The sequence below is a fragment of the Oryzias latipes genome, chromosome 11 (assembly GCF_002234675.1).
Source record: "Oryzias latipes chromosome 11, ASM223467v1".
Taxonomy (NCBI): domain Eukaryota; kingdom Metazoa; phylum Chordata; class Actinopteri; order Beloniformes; family Adrianichthyidae; genus Oryzias; species Oryzias latipes.
The window spans coordinates 23,224,575-23,239,577 of NC_019869.2; the positions used below are offsets into that span (position 1 = coordinate 23,224,575).

The window sequence follows — 15,003 nt, forward strand, 5'->3', positions numbered from 1 at the left end:
TTCAGATTTTTTTTTGACATAAATGTATTCTTTTTGATTAAAATTTGTTACGGTCGTTGTATTCTTGAGAAAGAATAAACCTGTTTTTAAACTCTTTGCCTTTGTCGCATGTAACATTGGTGAGATTCTCAGTGATCTTGGTTCTTGCAGCTGTTGACTCACCCAATCCTCTCTCCATCAGTGTCAAAAAGCGGTGACCTCTGCTGAGGAATGCTAAGGCTGGTATTGTCATCTCCAGTATCCTCATCGTCAAAGTCAGAGGTGTTGAGGAAGTCGAAACTCTCCAGAGCGCTTTCCACTGTCAGGCTGAGGCTGGAGGACCGACTCCTGTGACCTGGGAGACGGCACTGCAAAGAAACAAGGAGGAAATAAGGAGACGAAGACACCAATAATGTATGGAGACTAGATGTTAGTGAAGCAAGTTCATTCTTCTGAATAATGGTCGTCTGTCATCTGAAAAAGGCTAACCTTGAGAAGGTCTTCCAGGCGCATCACTTCTTGCTCCAGATCCTGAAGCTCTCTGCAGCGGTGAGTCAGTGACTCCAGCCTGGCCAGCAGACTGTGGATGGCTTCCTCTAGGCTGCTCTCTAGGAACGCCCTGCTCCCCTCACCTGTCCAGCTCAGGCTCCCCCCACTGTCGGCGGCACTTCCACAAGACGGCACAATTTCTGAAGAAGTCAGCCTCTTCACAAGCTGTCTGGTCAGGTTGCCCGGCTCCTCTGTGTCCAGTTCAACGGGTTTCAGGTCATCCGCGTGATCCAGGAACACATCCTCAGGGGCCACTGTGGACAGGTGTCCATCGGAGCACAGGGAGGGGGCCGCTGAGCCACAGTTGGAGCTAGAATTACGCTGGGACTCAGTGCGTTCCCACTCTGAGTCCTCTGCAACATCCACTTCATCGCTGGCAAGGCTTGCACTGGTTCTGCTGCCCCCGCTTCCTCTGCTACCAGTCTCTCCATCCTCTTCATAGTCCTCCTCCTCCTCCTCTTCCTCTTCTTCTTCTTCCACTAAATGCTCCTCTGCAATGGAATTCTCCCTAGCTGGGAGGGTTTGCGCAGGTAAAGATTCTGTTTCTGGAGGGGTGACGGTGATTTCAGGGTTGGACTGGCTTTGGGAGAAGGAGACCGGAGCCGGACTGGGGGAAGGACCGGAAGTGTCGGAGAAGGTGAAGGAGAGGCGCTTGCACTCGGCCACGCCGCAACCACCGTTCTCAAAGATTTCATCTGGTAAAGTGGACTGAAAGAAAAATAGAAACAATGAGTGTCTGCAGCAAAAAGAAAAAAAAAGCTTCAAGAAAAACTCTTTATCAAGAAAGATAGAAACCAAACATGCTGGAACAGCAGCTTGTAATACTCCTCTCTAAATCCTAATGACATTTTAATCAAAAATCATTTTTAATTGAGACAACTATGAATAAAATAGCTATTTGCTCAATTCCCCACCAAGATTGTAAACTCTTAAAAGACAAAAACTCAAATCTGCCTGAAAACATGCATATGTTGCTCAGATTTGCAGGGTTCTGAACCTTTACTTTCCATACTGATCTGCAACTTTGATCTCACAGTGAATAGTTTAAATAATGCAAACTGGCAGTTAAAACAAACTTTAATGCAAAAAATGAAATGCAGTTAAAATTTGCAACCAGACAGATATTGCCTTCTGCGGCCCCACAGTGAGGAGCTGGACCAATCCAAATGTTTCCACACCAGCAGAGAAGACGTCATCACGTCAGTGAAGTAGGGGACACACACACACACACACAGCTAGGTTTGGAGGGTAGGGGCCCAAACGCACACTCACATAGACCTCGAGACTTGATTTGGGCCTGGGCCGGAGGGACGCCAGGTCACCAAATGAGCGACTGCGCCTTAGCTTCTCAAGCAGGGTTTCTCGGAGCATGTGGAGGAAGGAGAGGCGCCCGCGCTCCACGGGATACGGCTGCATCTTGTTTACAGAATGAGCGCAGGCCGGGACAGGTGTGAGTGGGTTTTAGTGAGGGGTCAAGGTAGAACGAAGGAGGGTGAAAAGTGGGTGCAGGTTTTAAAATTTGGAAATGCAGGAGGACAGCAGGGAGAGCGTTAACTTCCTACAATGTGTGGAAAAAATCCCTTTAAGAAGACGACAATACTGTTAGTAAAGGTGTGTAAGAAAAACCTACAAAGAAGGAGTTGTCCTGGAAAGTGGGGGTCTCTGGGGTGCCCTGGCTGTAGACGGACACTCGCCTCTGGAGAGCTGTAGCTTTGCTCAAGTTGCCAGATGACAGAGTCAGGTCCTCAACATCAAAGGGGCTGCAGGATAACACAAACGCAAAACTATGTGATCTAGAAAAATTTATGGAATTGTCATTAAGATGTGGTAGCCAACTTTCTCCACAAGAGGGCAGGAGACACCTAGAAGCTCAGACTGAATGTGCAGCAAACAGCAGTTCAACCTAACATGCTGGGGTCAGTTTTCAACTGTACTGGGATGAAAATAGACACTGGCTGCATTTCAGCAATCTGCTACCCAGCAATTTGTAGCTCGGGGTTAAGGTTAAAACACCGATTTGTTCAGCACATAAAACATCATTAAAATTAAGCTTCTCTATATTTGAATATAAAAAAAATGATTTAAAAAAAGGGATAATTTCCGATTCAAAAATGAGTAATAAATAATTGTACTTACTACCACGTCACCTCCAGGTTGAGTTTGATGGTTCCCAGGTCGTTGACGTCCACAGCCACCACCTGAGGCATGGCGGTGAACAGCTCTTTGGTCTCACAGATGACACTGCCCACCAGCATGTGCGTGGCGAGGCCCTTCAGCTCCGTCACCTGAGGCAAACGAACACTTTTACCACCTGAATGCAGAGGAAGGCAGCAGCATCGGCTCAGCTTTTTTCCATGGGGTACCTTGATGTTGATGAGATCAGAGATGAGAGGCATGAAGATCATCTCGTCTCCGTCCCAGCTTTGTCTGGAGTTCACCTCAATTCTGCCTTTCAGCTTCCACCGCTGGCGACCGTACCGCATAAAGATCTAACAAACATGCAAAGAATTTGACTAACTTTCTTCCTTCAGCTCGCCAAATGTATGTTATTTTGGCAGTTAAATTTTCAAGGACAGATGTAGATTCCTTTAAAAAAGCAGCTATAAGTAATTATGGTCAAATAACCATAATTAGGAAGATTTATTCTGATCTTTAACAATGATAAAGCTCTTCGGTTGCTTTGTATAAAGGTGTAGTGTGTTTGGCTTCATTTCTGATGCACCATCCTCACAAAAACAGCATCTCATGATGAGCACTTCCAAAACAAGTTCTGTAATTTAAGTAGAAACTGATAGTTTTGTTTGAAGCTCAACCATTGAAAATTATTTTTTCAACTATTCCCTGCACTTCATCCTTATTGTGGTCATTTTGACTCTGTTTTCACACCCTGTGTTTGTGGGCAAATAAGCAGGAAAGCCTGTCTCCTTTCACCTGAAGTCATCAGATTTTTCCTTTCCAGTTTTACTTTTTTGCTTTATTTATAGACTTACAATGCTTTATTTGAATACATGTCAACATGTTTGCTGAAACATCTCATTGAGTTTAAGAAGTATTTTTCAGATTCTTGCCTCATATTGATCTCCAGGACAGAGTCGAGCAAATCCAGCCAAACCTGCAAATGTTTTTTTTTAAATTAAAAATGAAAAGAAGGGAGAGAAAAAAACAGTTACACAATAATGATAAATGGATTATGGTAGATTGAATAACTACAGGCAAAGACAGTTAAAACCCTTTTTTGGATACATTATTTGATACATTATTTTTTGTTTTTTACTTCATTGTCCCAGAAAAAGGATTTAAAACATTTATGTAGAAATTTAAATATTAAAAACAACATTGTAGAATCAGTGGGTAATTAGCAGCAAATAATTAAAAAAAACATACAATTTTGGGTGGAAGTAAACAAACTGTTTAGCCACACAGACGAAAACTCCACAAAAAGAATGAAACAAAGTGGACACATCTGATCTCACCCTTCATCTTGATATGAAACTCCCCGAGCAGGTTCTCCAGTTCGACCTCAAAGGTGCTCATGTTCTGGACAAATGGAGGGAGATTAGGCTGAATTTCAGGTCTGACACCCTTTCAAAGTCAATAAGTGCTAAAAATGGAGGGGTGGTCTGCTTTAAGCCTTTCAGAGCAGCTGATGACACAGCTGTGTGCTGTGAGCTTTACATGACACTGTTTGCAAATCAGTGTAAACAGTAATCTGCATCCTGTTTTGGGCGTGGTTTAATGTTCAGTGCATACGTGCTAATTGTACATGCTTATAATGTTGGATTAAAGCACCCCAGTTAAAACTGCTGCTTTTGAGCCCATTACTTCACAAAGATCTTCTAGTAAGTGGGGTTTAGAACTGACAGCGGTGGGACTACCTCTGTGTACTCTTTGTAGCGGCGGTTGACTTCTGCAATGCTTTCTTTGGTGCCTTTGGTGGAGGGAGAGGAGGAGAAGGCCTGCTTCATCCTGCTGGCACCGTCCCTCAGCCGGCTCTGGATGCAGAAGGCCTCGTACAGCTCGTCCACCTGAGCACACAGGCACAGTCGCTTTGTCTTTAATCGGAGGGTCACAATGACAGGGACACGTTCAAGCAAAGCTGTGTAAATAGTTCAGAGGATTAAATACAGTCTCGTTTAAGCCTTACAGTTAGGTAAAACAAGCTATGATAGGCAACACCTGACGAGCTGTTGATATGACCGGCATTTACTGTAATCTGCAACATCATCAGAGGGATCCCTACTATACGAAGAAGTTTTTTTCTTCTATTTTTCAAACCTGTAACGTTAAGGTCAAAGTCACATTAGTAGTTTGGGAACCATTTGGTGGTTTAACCCCCCAATCCAACATCCTTTAGTCCCACTCCACACATCTTTTGATCTATTTTAGAAGTGTTTCCAATGGTCTTTTAATTCAGATTGGGCTGTTTTTAGCCAAAATCAAAGAACCTGGATTTTTTTCCCCAAGACATAGTTCCCGGAGAGCAGCAGTAGTTTATTACAAATTTGCCTTGAATTTGTGGGCGGGGTCTTTGGTGTGGAGCAACCCCTTCCCCCTTGTTATTCAGCGCTCTGAGCAAGGAGTTTGTGGCCCATCCAGTGTATTTTCTACGTCACAAACACACTATTTCTATTTCTTTTGCTCCTGATTTGATTTGAATAAAATAATTATTAGAAATTCATTTTTGTGATGAATTTCCCTTGTGCGTTCCCTTCATCATCAGAAAAATGCCCCAAGAACATATTAATAAGACCAATAACATGATTTTCCATGCTGATTTTTTCCATGCTGAATGTCAAATTGGGAGGTATGGTATTCGGTCCCATTTTTAGAGCCTTTGCTATAACAACCATGGGTTTGAACTCATGACTTTCAGTCGAAGAGCGGACACTCCACCAAAAGACCACAGAGTTGTTTATTAATTATGTGTTATGCTTACCAATGAACTGCAAAGCCAGCAAAAACCCACAACAGATTAAAAAAGAAAAAGAAAAAAAAGAATGACAACAAATATATTTGCAAAGGAGTAAAAAGTGAAATAAACTAAATGAAAATAATACCATTTGTTTGGCTTCTTTATTTATTTTTTCATTGCATGACAGTTTTTACAGTGGATTACTCATTCAGTAAACACATCATTATTAAATTGATGCTGTTAAAACATGTTAAATGCATAATGTGTAATAACTAATGCTGGGTTTGATTTTTTAATATCAATTATTTAATAAAAAACATTTTTTAGGTTCCCTGTTGTTTTTTTACGTACAAAATCAAAATTTTATCAATGAAAGTACCACCTTTGATCACTTTCTATCACTATTTAAAAACGTATCATAACAAAAAGAAATGTTTTTTCTGAATCACATTAGAACGTAAAATGTATGTTCTGATAAACGAATGAGAAGCGAAACTCCCCTGATAAAAGAGGAAAAATGCACAGAAATGGAAGGATTTAAAAAGGAAAAAGGGATTTTAAACAGTAGACAAACACAGAGATCAGGAGTCTTGAAGTGAGCAGACTACAACCCCGGAGGGACGATCCCAAAGCGAGGCAACACGAGAACATCAGACGGGGCTTAAAGTTCATTTGAAGAGAGCCTCCATCTGCAGCGCCGCTCTGATCTTCCTCATAACCACAGAGGCAAGAAACAACTCGTCTTCCTGCTGTCACACTCCCAGTGCTCATCTCAGCTGATAAACAGATGCTGCAATAGTATGACTCAACTCAATTTCTCCCTAATTGCCCAGCCACACTTTAATATCTCAAACTCTATCCTGTGATGAGACATTACTAAAAACATCCTGGTCAAATGCATATGCACCAGTGTTTTATTTTACAAATTTGACCCATTTTTTTTCCCCTCAACGTTAAACAAACGAGGATCAAAACCAAACTGTATTTTATAATCTATCTAATCCAATTATCCTCCATTCGCTCAGTTTAGGTTAAAGATAGTATTTTTTGTTTTGGCTCAATAAGTTTGCCTAAAATTGAAGCAGAAACAAGGCAAAACAAAAGCCTGCTGGTGAGTTCTCAACCCTGAGATATTGATGCCTGCTGCTAGTGCTGAAAAATTAATGCCTTTTTTGCTCTTTACGGCATTCATTAGAGAGATGCAGCTCCATTAACTGTTTAGTCGTCTCCTCAAACGATCACTGCAAGAACACACACAGTCACTTTCATGAATAAACGTTTATGGGTAAAAGTGGATAATAAAGTGGATGATAAAGTTTTTATCCAGAATCATGAACAAAAGTTTATGAATAAAGCCAAACTTGTTTGCTGCTCAAAGTTTCTTCCCAGAATGCAGAGGAAGACAGAAAGTCAGATGGTATTATAAGTGTTTCTAAAGACAAACAGATCCCCACCCAACCCGATCCCACCAACTCCACCTCAAACCAGTTGGCTCTAGGCTCTCACCCACCCCCGGCTGGTACCCAGCCCGACTGTCTGTCTGTCTGGCTGTGGTATGTGGTTCATGCGGTGGGCAGCAGCTGAGCTGGCCCAGCTTTAAAACAACATCCCAACCTCAACTTTATTTTAGAGTGCCGATTTGTATGAAGTTGGTTCAGAATCACTAACAAACCATCTTAAAAAAAAAAGATTAAAAGTAAGGAAAAGTTTTGGAAAAAGCATAAAACTGGCTACAAGAAATGTTAGTCACCCCTTGATAAGGAAAAAAAATGTATTAAAAATTAAATAGAAGAAATGTAATGAACAAATTGAGAATTGCAAATCTTTGCACTAAAATCTATAAATAAAACAAGATGTTTTATATTTATTACATACTGTATAACAAACATTTCCATTAGAACAGCCATCATTCTATTAGCATGTTGTAATCAGCTAATGAAGCTATTGCTTGTCCCCAATTACTAAACCCTTACAGCCTGCAAGGATGCGAGCATTTGAAGGTCAGCCAGGCTCCTCTCTAGAGGGCAGCCATCAGCATATTGCTGCACCTCAGGCGCATTACCTCACAGAAAAACAAAAAAAAAAAACACAAACAAAGACAAGAAAGGAATCTCAGCACAAATGGATGGATACTAATTCAATTTGGTCGTCAGACATTTTTGACTTCTAGACAAAAAAACAGATGTTTTCCCTGGAAAAACATGTATGTCGCTGGCGAAAAACTCTGAATAGACATTGGATGTTTGTCCTTCTGGATTTAAACTAAACAGCTTCTGTAAACTGATCATTATGTAATGTTAATTATGACATAATTCAACACTGCAATGTTATGTATGCACTCAACTTGTCTTTTTAATATTTGATCAAGAAAATGTCTCAACAATAAACACACATATTGTTAAAAATGTAATAAGTGATATGCCCCAGAGGAAACCCATCAAAAATATAAGACAATGTGAGAAAAATGTACATATTTGAGATATGTTTTCATTGGGACAACAATATCTAACAATATTTAATCAAAATGATCCAACTGGCCTTTCTGAGAGTGAATACATTAGATTGTAGGATATTACTGAGTGTACCTTTATGTCTGGACATGTGTGTGTGATTATCCATGATGTGCAGATTAAAGCGAGCGAACCCTGAACATCAAAGATCCAATACCTCTCTGGTGAACTGTGTGTGTGTGTTGTTAACATACAAAATATTAATTCTGGATTGAATATGGCGTGTGGCTAACATGTACACCCCCCCCCCCCCCCTTTGACGGGAAGAAGTGGAAAATCCTGGCAGCTGCTTCCTTCATCTTCAATCTCTGTCAGTCATCTCTTTAATGATGCCCCACCAATATCAGTGTGCATAAGACAAACATATACACCACAGAGATGTACTCCATCCAATGCAGGGAGCCGGAGTGCTTGTGTTGCACCACCTGCCTCCTCCATGTGAGCCAATTACTGTGCAGACATCAGCAGGCGGCACCGGAACAAAAGGCGAGTCAGACGTGAGTCACAAACCAACAACCAACTGATGGATGACTGTCAAATTCATTGCTCGCAGCAGCTGTCCAGCACAAAGAAACACGCCCAAGAAGCAAATACTAAAATCTGATCTAGGACACTGCAGCTCATAGTGACTGCAATACAAGAATAACGATTTTAGCTGAGAGACCCACTGAAGAATGATGTTTTTGGTGTTTTTAACATGTTCTTGTAGCATTTTATTCATGATGGAGGACATATACATTTAAAGAAAACAATGCTCAAAACTTGATCTCTGAGTATTTCTTTACTCAAACTGTTGTGAATCAGGAGCAGACGGAAAAATTCCACGTAAAAAAAAAACTGCTGCTCAGCTCCATTCTGATGCATCCACTTGCAGAAAATTAGATCGTCTGTGTTTTCCGGATCTGAGCTGGCATCTGGCTCAGAAAATGGTGCAAGGGTTGAACGAATGCGTTTTTTAAATTTAGGATAAAAATGGCATAATCATCATTAAAACACTGGGAACGCTTTTAAACTGATCTGACTAGGTCTAAACCACTCTTTTTCAGCTTTTTTGCACCATGGTCCACTTTTCCCTTAATAAAAAAAAAAAATCACAAGGCACACCAACATCCAAAAAATTAAATAATTGAATAAATAAATAAAAGGAAACTCTGTAGCTTGTAATTACATTATGCAGACATTCTCATCAAAGTGTCTTGAATAAAAATGATTACTTAATCAGTGTGAAACCAGGAAAGACACAGAGCTGATATCTTGGCGATGGTAAATGTTTTTTTACACCACAGCACACCTGACCATCTCTTGCGCTGGTTTAAGCCAAGTCCTGTTTTGTTTACCGGCATATTATAAAAACCTCTCGGATCAAAAACGGAATCATTTCATTACTGAACCATCAGCCTACATTCATAGTTATAGATTTTTCCATTTCCAATCATATGTCAGACTCCACCTGAGAAACTCAAACTAATGGATGCTTCTTTTATAACATGATAAATGGCATTGTTCTCTTAAACGACAGTAAAGGCACCTTTCTGCACACTGAAATGTCATCATATAAAAAGAGCTCAGGTGGTGCAGGTTATCAGCAGATGGATGTGTTTTTGCTATTTTTAATTAGCATAAATGCAACACTTTTAGACATTTAAGGATGACAAATTGTATAATCTAAGAGATGATGTGGAACAAAAGTAGACAAAAATGCAGATTTTATGGAATTACAAATTGCAGATGTTTTTAGAAAATCTATTAAAAGATTATGCAATCGCAAAGAATACTCCGAATCATTTTCTAACTGATGGAGGAGCATCTACCCTTTTAACAAGAGCCCCACTGAGTATCATTGTTCAGAGAAGCTGGAGATTTTTTTTTAGAATAACAAAATAGGGAAGCATTGCACGCTTCATTCAACAAGACAAGAAGAGGCCTTTTACCTGCCGAACAAGATTAATCATGTTCTGCTTCACTTTTTCATACATTTACTGGAGTCTATTTGCAGCAGAGCCTCCAAGAACAGAGGAGCTTAAAATAATCTTGGATGTGAGGAAGAAAGGTCCTGACAGTGTTTTGTGTGAAAGAATTCAGATCCAGCTTCACAAGACAGAATAATCATCCACTCTGTTCAAGTTTTCTGTTTGTTTTCAAATGGACAGACGCTGCAGAGAACTGTCCTCGGCCTTGGAGGCAACATCGCTTACATGAGATGAATTTTACAAGATGTGTGATTATCGAAAAATTGACATTTTTATTCTTAGTTTTTTGGAACTTCTATGCTCCAAACGATCTTTTGTTGTTGATGACTATCATTTCTTGTGACTTTTTCCTCCTTTCTTTTTAGAGGAAAAATTGAGCGCTAATACCAGAAGGCATTTATGTGAACATAAAGGACTAATGTCACTTAATAGATGCTTTCCTTGAGCCCCATTGAAGACTTCAAAGGCTGTCTATGCGTCACCATGGTTACCCTGGGAGCTCTTTGGGGTTGTGCTCTGATTACCTGCTGTCTTGTTTGATTTGATGCACAGCAAGGGAGACCATTACTGGACAACAAAAGAGGACGAAGAAGAAAAAGTCAAAAGCACCACAACCTTGTAAGGGATTAACATCTCCAGCCGGCAGCCTTTGCAGAAATTACACATAAGACGTACCTGGGGTGGGGGTGTTTTTGCATGAACTTTTCAGACAGTGGACACTTCCTGAGATTAACACTAAATAAAAATTGAAAGATATTCCTTACTATAAACCTTTGAGATCACAGACAGCAACGGATTGGCCTCACTACACAGAAATTCCTGAAATAAAGATGGAATGAAGAAGCGACTTTATGTAAAATGCTTCACCTTCACTTCACCTCCTCTTCACTTCCTTTAATCTAAACGACACAAAGTTAAAAACAAAAAACAAAAAAAAAACAATTGGCTCTTTAGCAGGAATAGGAAACCATATCAGAACCAGAATAAAACCAATAGACACAAGTGGGAGATTACCCATAACCTTCAACCATCAACCCCCCCCTCAAAGGACAGTTTTTGAAGTTTTATTTTTCCATTATTAGGTTTTAATAATCTTTTAGCAGCAATATCACACTTAAATTGTCTTTAAGAGTCCGATCAGAGTTGAATGTGACTGGAGAAATACTGGCAAACTGAAATTATCTTAAGAACACAAAAGAGTGAGAAGCTTATTGCATCCATTTCTTATATGCCAGATACACGTGACAGCAAGTGTTCACTGTTAACAACAACGGCAAAAGCCGTTTTTTAATAAAACGCCACGCTAATTCATTTAGCCTTTATACAGTGATATCTAGGTTACAAAACCTGAAATGATTTTTTTTTAAAGTGCAACCAGGTTCATGAATAGAATCACAAATTCAAAGAAAAAAACGAAAAAAAAATGTATTTATTTATTTATTTATTACTGAGGGCAGTGGGATAGTAAAAAAGTCAAATTAAGCAGATAAAAATGCCTTTAAAATAAATTAAAAGAGGAAATGAAATGTTAATAAATTGAAAATGTACATGGCTCAAGTACCTGCAAAAGAAAATAGATATAACCTTAACAGATAGATGGAACTTTAACAGATTCCATGACAGGGAAATTGATTTGTTACCAAAGCTCAAAAACAAGACAATAATAAAAAAAAAATTTTTTATATTCTTGTACACTAGTTTTTTGTACTTCAGCTAAAAATAAGTCTAAAATGAAGTTTTTTTTCTCTTCGATTTATTAAAAGTAAAAGATCCATCGAAGCTGTTAAGAAAGTTAAGTTAAGAAAGTTAAAGAATGATCAGTTCAATTAATGTTGTAACGTTAAATACAAAATATAAAGAAGCTTAATGGCAAAATATTATTATGCCGATCAATCAGATGAAGCCCCAACAAACAACAGCTGCTGGAATATGCAGGATTAAATTGACGACTTACCTTGCTGATGTGAAACTCCAGACGCCTCATGTACCGCTCGATGCTTTTTATTTGCTGCAGAAATAGACAGACAACAAGAAGTCAGTACTGTTCTGGGGTAAAAATGGCTGCAGGTGTTTTACAGATGTGGCTATATTAACTGTGAAAAAATAATAATACAATGTGATTTAGAACTTAAACTGTATCCCTGATTCACAAATGAAAAATAAAATAAAATTCAATAAAAGCACTTAAATTGTAGATAACTATCCTTTTTAAATGTTGAAGCTACTTTATTTTTCTCACAAACAGCAACCCTGACATTTCCATGTTTGACTTGTCAAATAAAATTGATTACTATAGGAATACTTATATTAACAAAAAAAAATGTTTTCCACGCAAGAAAATATAATAAATTACTTGAAAGAAAAAAGGATTCATTTATATAATATTTTGATATTGCATTCTTACGCGAAGACTAATTTAATTTTAATTAATAAAAATAATTAATAAAAAACAACTGCATATGCCTATCTTGGCATTTTTGAAGAAAAAAATATTTTGAAAGAGAAATAAGTAAAGAATAACCAAATATTTCAGATTCTTATTTTTGCATGATGCAATAAAAAATTGAAAAGCTTTAAAAGCTACTCTATATTTTTTAAAGTTTCTTAGCAACAGCCCCCTTTGTACACCTTCTTACATTTTTCAGAATTCACATTAGAAACATTTTTTAAAGGTTTTTGTAAAAACAATACATATAGATTTTTAAAGGTAATATGTCCCATGATCTCTGGTTTACTTGTGTTCATCTCTCAGCATGATATTCTGCTCCTGCATTTCTAAACTTTTTTTTTTGTCTTTTTGTTATTCTATCAAAAATACAGTTGACTCGCATCAAACCATCTTGTTAAAGTGTAACTTTCCTTCATCTTCTTACCTTGTCAAGATCATACAGCACTCCCTGGAGAGAAACCAAACACACACACAGTTACTTGAGAAAACACAGCTGCAACTGCTAACTTAATAATGCAAAGCAGATCGCAGTAGTGCATCATTTAAATGTAAACTATATTTACATAGCGACTTTTTCCAACTCTGCATGTTTACATTATTTAAATGGAGATAAATAGAGTTTACATGTCTGATTTCCTGGTATCTACCAGCACTTTTGTACAGATTGACATGTTGTGGTTCTCACCAGACGCGAGTTCCTCTTCATGTCCTTCATCAGACACATAAGTTTGTCCAGCTCCGTTTGATGAACCTCGAGATATTCACTATGGAACAATAACAAAATAAAGACACATCAAATCATGACTGCGGCAAAAAAAGTCATTTAAGCTACAGTAAAATCATGGACAAATATTTATTTAGTTATATAAACTCTGATGGAAGTGTAAATAAAATCTTTTTACACGTTTCAATTTGTAGGTTATTTTTGGTCATCTATTAGCTGCTTCTTAAGCTTAATTAAAGGTCATACCCACTGACATTAGTGTCAGGGTTACTCACTCTAGTCCTTGTTTGAGGGCATTGTAAACCTCCTCCAGTCTTTTGGGTTGCGGCTCTCTGGAACTGCTGCCCCCTTTGTGACCTGAGAGGTGGGGCTTCTTGGGCTTGGACTGAGGCTTCTTCGGCACTGCAGAGTTTCCCATGAAGGAATTGCACCTACAAACACACGCAGTCTACATATTAGACCTATGATATTTAGGAAACATGTTGCAACAAACACAAAAAATATCTATTTTCTAAAACTAATAATCATACATAGTTTGCCTCAGCTCGGGCTCCTTGTATCAGTTTGGTTTATCTTTTAACAGCAAACCATGAATGCACATGAAGTGGTCTCACCATGGATTCATCTAAACAGTGCACTGTTCAAACACCCTCAGCAAAAACTGGCAAACGTGCAGTAAATCCGTCCAACCTACAGATGAAACGCTTCATCGCTGTCACACATGTGCCAAATACCACCTCTGTATCTGTGAACACATGCTAATGGATGCCCCTCCATCCACCCACCCACCTCAACCATCTGACCTTTGCATGGCAACCATTTATCTTTCCCAGGAAGTGAACTTACAAAACCTCACAAGGTGACACAATCATGCTGCCGGCACTTAGTGACATTTGACTGCTCGTTCGTCCCTTCCAGCTACAAGCCTTCAGCAAATGTGGTGTAGGCAAAAAGCCCATCTGCTAACCTGTTTAGAAGGCCCAGATTGTTGCTATATTTTAACAGAGCATAACTGTTTTATGAATCTTTATAAACCACTAAACCATCTAACCAGATTTAACCACATTTCTGTCTTGGCTCCCTCCATCAGGCACGTTTCACCAGTTTCCCTAGTTCCAATGCATCCTAATCCGGCTCTTCACTGAACTGCGACAAACTCTGATAATGGCGCAATCATTTAAAGCAGGTGTAGGAAAACATATAAAACATACAGATTATTGGGCATGTGGATCAGTGCAAGGAATTAAAATAGTCAAATGTCAAATGCAAATTCATAGTTGAGAAATGCAGAAACGCCTACAATCCCTTCTTCTGTTGATATATTGTAATATGATGCAAGATTGCCCACAAAGCAGAGATAATATACTCCCCTAATGGGTGTTTCTGAGCACTGTGACTTCCACACACAACCAAAAACACATTTTTACAGATTTAGTGGCCAAGTGCTGACGTGTCTGCCAAAAGACAGGAAGATTGGGGATTCAAAATGTTAGGTTGTCTGAAAATTTTTTAAAATGGAACCTAATGCCACCCTGCTCGTCATTTAGCAGGCTATGTATGTGTATGTGTGTGTGCGCTTGTGTGTGGCTGTCTGTCACTGCATGGACTGGCAGCTATTCAGGGTGAACCATGATCTGCCTCTGTGATGGCTGGCATGGTCTTCACAGACACCTGAAACATTCCTTAAGTGGGTTTGATAAAGAATGGGTGCACTTTGTGCATGTCTGAGGGTCAGATAATGCTGATCCTGTACAATAACAGGTATAAACCTCAAAATCAAATCACTTCACATATGTTTTCTACCTTTGGAGACCTGCTCTAATGAAAATCGTGTTTGTGGTGGTTTTAACATGTCCTTGTGGCATTTTTCTGATGGTTCTTATGTATCCACTTGCAGGTAAATAAATCCA

General features: G+C 39.0%; 1 protein-coding gene across 4 annotated transcripts in view; it reads right to left on the minus strand.

Moving 5' to 3' along the window:
- The window catches only part of ripor2 (RHO family interacting cell polarization regulator 2), a 61,172-nt gene that overhangs the window by 5,593 nt on the left and 40,576 nt on the right, over positions 1–15,003 (minus strand). For 3 of the 4 annotated variants that reach the window (XM_020707345.2, XM_004074377.4, XM_011481281.3), the window contains exons 3-15: positions 13,369–13,524; positions 13,055–13,133; positions 12,794–12,817; positions 11,875–11,928; positions 4,404–4,553; positions 4,002–4,065; positions 3,597–3,640; positions 2,892–3,017; positions 2,665–2,813; positions 2,159–2,288; positions 1,801–1,944; positions 469–1,236; positions 163–347 (exon numbers count right to left, since the gene is read on the minus strand). In XM_020707345.2, coding sequence (XP_020563004.1) covers positions 163–347; positions 469–1,236; positions 1,801–1,944; positions 2,159–2,288; positions 2,665–2,813; positions 2,892–3,017; positions 3,597–3,640; positions 4,002–4,065; positions 4,404–4,553; positions 11,875–11,928; positions 12,794–12,817; positions 13,055–13,133; positions 13,369–13,524 — 2,073 coding nt within the window. The remainder of the gene's footprint in view (positions 1–162; positions 348–468; positions 1,237–1,800; positions 1,945–2,158; positions 2,289–2,664; positions 2,814–2,891; positions 3,018–3,596; positions 3,641–4,001; positions 4,066–4,403; positions 4,554–11,874; positions 11,929–12,793; positions 12,818–13,054; positions 13,134–13,368; positions 13,525–15,003) is intronic. The other variant, XM_011481282.3, reaches the window with a different exon arrangement.